General features: G+C 37.9%; 1 protein-coding gene across 1 annotated transcript; it reads left to right on the top strand.

Annotated features, from left to right (window-relative positions):
* LOC113287789 (guanine nucleotide-binding protein subunit beta-like protein) lies at nt 1–3,684 on the top strand. Its single transcript, XM_026536629.1, has 2 exons — nt 1–937; nt 3,292–3,684. The coding sequence occupies exons 1-2, from the start codon at nt 92–94 to the stop codon at nt 3,391–3,393; spliced, it is 948 nt and encodes a 315-aa protein (XP_026392414.1). The 5' UTR covers nt 1–91; the 3' UTR covers nt 3,394–3,684.

Here is a 3,684-nt window from a genome sequence, read left to right as displayed (position 1 = left end):
AGGCAAAATTAGGGTTGTGCGCCACATTTCTTCAGCCTCTATTAGAAACCCTAGAGAACAACCAGCTTCCAGTTTCTTAGTTTCTCCAACAATGGCAGAACAGCTATTCCTTCGTGGAACGTTGAAAGGTCACGATGACATGGTTACAGCCATTGCTTGTCCAATCGACAACTCCGACATGATTGTTTCATCATCTCGTGACAAATCAATCCTTGTTTGGAGTCTTAACAAACAAGGAGGAGAAAACTATGGTGTTCCTAAACGTCGTCTTACTGGTCATGGTCATTTTGTTCAAGATGTTGTTTTATCATCAGATGGTCAGTTTGCATTATCTGGTTCATGGGATGGTGAACTTCGTCTCTGGGATCTCAACACTGGTGTTACTACACGTAGATTCGTCGGTCATACTAAAGATGTGTTATCAGTTGCTTTCTCTATTGATAACCGTCAGATCGTTTCTGCTTCAAGGGATCGTTCTATTAAGCTGTGGAATACTTTGGGTGAATGTAAGTATACGATTCAGGATGGTGATTCACATACTAACTGGGTGAGTTGTGTTAGGTTTAGTCCTAATACATTTCAACCAACTATTGTTTCTGCTTCATGGGATAAGACCGTCAAGGTTTGGAATTTGACTAACTGTAAGTTGAGGAATACTTTAGCTGGACATGGTGGGTATGTGAACACTGTTGCTGTTTCACCTGATGGTTCATTATGTGCAAGTGGTGGTAAAGATGGTGTTACCTTGTTGTGGGATTTGGCTGAGGGTAAGAAATTGTATTCACTTGATGCTGGTGGTATTATCCATGCTTTGTGTTTTAGTCCAAATAGATATTGGCTCTGTGCTGCTACCGAGGAAGGTGTTAAGATTTGGGATCTTGAGAGTAAGAGTGTTGTTCAGGAGTTGAAGCTTGAACCTGATGCAGGAAAGAACAAGGTAACATTGCTATATCTGATTTCATTTTATGTTTCAGTGATTACATGTTTTGATGTTCTGCTGATTGTGCGATGTTCGGATGGTATGTTGTTTGCTGTTTGAATATAATTTTGGTTAGGTTAGACACATGTAGGTCACTAGCCAATGGCATTGTATTTGTGACATTGAAATATACTGACATTATGATATTGTTCAATAGAGGTGTGCCAATAGTTTGGTTCTATTTGCAGGACTGAAATGAATGTTCTTTAATTGTTTCGGAAATGCCTTTGTGAGTGTACATTTGTGTATGCACTTTCAATGTTCCATGATTTTCCCGGCTTGGTGATTTGTTACTTTTTCTTGAAGAGTTTATTTAGATTCAGTAATCTTTGCAACTTAATTTACCTTTAATCAAATTTATGTCTTCAATTGTAGTTAGTGAAACCTGAACAATTTACATTCTTTATGTAATTGTTTGAACTCCTAAGTTTGAGTTTGCTATCTCCCTACTGTTGGATAATGAAGATGAATTTCTTTGTCCACACTTCATTCATTCCAACAATTTTATGTTGATATATATTTTCTGAGATATATATTTTAGTTGGTGTTTATTTTATATCTGGGATCACTAATTAATTCTCATCTCTCTTTCATAAATTACCTTTCTGTGGGAGTTTTAAGTGCAGCCCGAGCTAGAAGCAGCTCAAAACCCTTTTGGGCATGAATGCCATGTGCTGGTGGGGTTGGCCCCACTAGCACATGGAAGACTTCCACAATAAGAGAAGTTTTTGGGTAGGTTCAGGTTAAAATTCAGGCAGCCAAGAATTTTGTGTAAGTTGGAACTGATCAACAATTTACCTGTGGCTTAGGCGGATAGTTTAATTCCCAGATACTGTTGTCTCGTGACTCTCATTCTGTTTACTGCATACACAATTGTGAAAATAATAAGTAGAATCTGCTCAACGAGCTGCTTAGCTCACTGCGAGTCGAATTAAGGTCTGGCTTTTTGTGAAGGTATTCTACTTCTCATGTAGGCTATCTTTGCTTGGTATTCAATTAATTCTGAAATTTGCAGCTCCATCTTGTGGCTTGTTTATTATTTAGTCCTAAAACTGAGCCATCACAGAATCAATGGATTTTCTATGAGGACAGTCTATACAATTATTAGAACATCTCCACAAAAACTGGTCGCAATATTTTTTTTCCACATTCAGTCTAATGGACAAGTCTACTGTACGTCTCTTGATAATTGGTACGCTGTGTATCACTAGCCAAACTGGGTGCAATAATTCCCTCAGTATTTCCATGATTTGTAAACAAGGGCTAGGTGGAAAGTGTCCGTTGTTTTAAAATAATAATTTATTTGTAGACGTAAACGTTTGAAAGATCAGGGGAGTTTTTGTTTACTCTTTTATGTTGCAGTCAGTACCAAATGACTATATGAGCCAGGAACCAGCAATATGTTTCCACATTTTTTTTGAAGCATACAATATTGTTTTCTCACTTTCTCCCGCACCACATTCGCGCACACTCTCTTTCTGGTAATGCCATGCATGTCAGGACTACCACGTTTGGGATTCATCTAACCATGTCTGAGACTTCATACCAGTGTCAGGCACCAGAAACATACCTTTTTTTATTGTTTAAATGACTTCTTGGCATGATCTTCTCACACTAAAATTTATATTTTATGTATATATGATCTCTTAGTTATTAACATCGGAAAAGGTTTAGTTTCTGGTGCCTGACACTGGTATGAAGTCTCAGACATGGTTAGATGAATCCCAAACGTGGTAGTCCTGTATTTATACATATTTACTTGTCTACCTAATACCTGCCTTATTGCTTAGTTATAGTTTGTTCCATTATCTATGAACTTGTTGCATATGCTTTCATGCCGTTAACTAATAACTTGAAAGTGAGAAGTCCTTGTTACCTGTAGAGTATTATGCTGTACCTGCTTTGCATCCTAGTTGAGCCTGCTTTCGATGTCTTATGATTGCTGCTGGTGGAACAACTTCCCTTGCTTTATAACGACTGTGCTTCATATCCCCCACTCTTGTCCCCTTCCCCCAACACGTGTCCCCCATATAAACCCCAGATCTGGGAAATGGGGAACCCTTTTGGAGCATTGTGTCCCTTTCTGAATGCCATATATCACTACTTGTACGACACATTGGGGGAAAGGAATGGGTGATAAGAAGCATTTTCGGCATTATACATACACTGCATTGAGATTATGTCAATATTTATTTCGCATGCGTACTTGATTTCTGTGCGATTTAGTGTTTTGTTTCCAAACCTGCTGATCTTTTTCTCAGCGTGTACTTATACTCACATCGTTGAACTGTTCATTTTATTTTATTTTCCAGACATTTTACTGCTCAAGCTTGAACTGGAGTTCAGATGGAAGTACTCTTTTCACTGGGTACTCTGATGGTGCCATTAGAGTTTGGGGAGTTGGCCGTTTTTAAGAGAGCTTCTTATAAACCCCCTGTAGTAAATCTTTTTGATGGATATTTCTCTATGGAAGACAGTAGGAGCCTAGAATTTTGAATCATTTATTTGTTCTGTTTATGAACCATGAGCCGTTAGAGAGAGATGAATACTTGTGCATTTTACTATAATTTTGTTGTTTGTTTTTTTGTGTTAATCTTTTTCCTAGACAAGCACCTACTCTTTAGGACACGGTAATTAAGTGGCTGTATGTTGGTCATTTGCTTCCATAATAGTATCAGTTATATATTACTAAGCTGTTTTAGTTA

Source organism: Papaver somniferum, chromosome 6 (assembly GCF_003573695.1).
Source record: "Papaver somniferum cultivar HN1 chromosome 6, ASM357369v1, whole genome shotgun sequence".
Lineage (NCBI taxonomy): Eukaryota > Viridiplantae > Streptophyta > Magnoliopsida > Ranunculales > Papaveraceae > Papaver > Papaver somniferum.
Note: the sequence above shows the minus strand (reverse complement) of the source record. Positions and strands in the feature narration are given on the sequence as shown.

Coding starts and splice junctions, on each gene's coding strand:
- LOC113287789 (XM_026536629.1), top strand. CDS start 92: ATGGCAGAACAGCTATTCCTTCGTGGAACGTTGAAAGGTCACGATGAC. Junction 938..3,291: donor CTGATGCAGGAAAGAACAAG/GTAACATTGCTA, acceptor TTTATTTTCCAG/ACATTTTACTGCTCAAGCTT.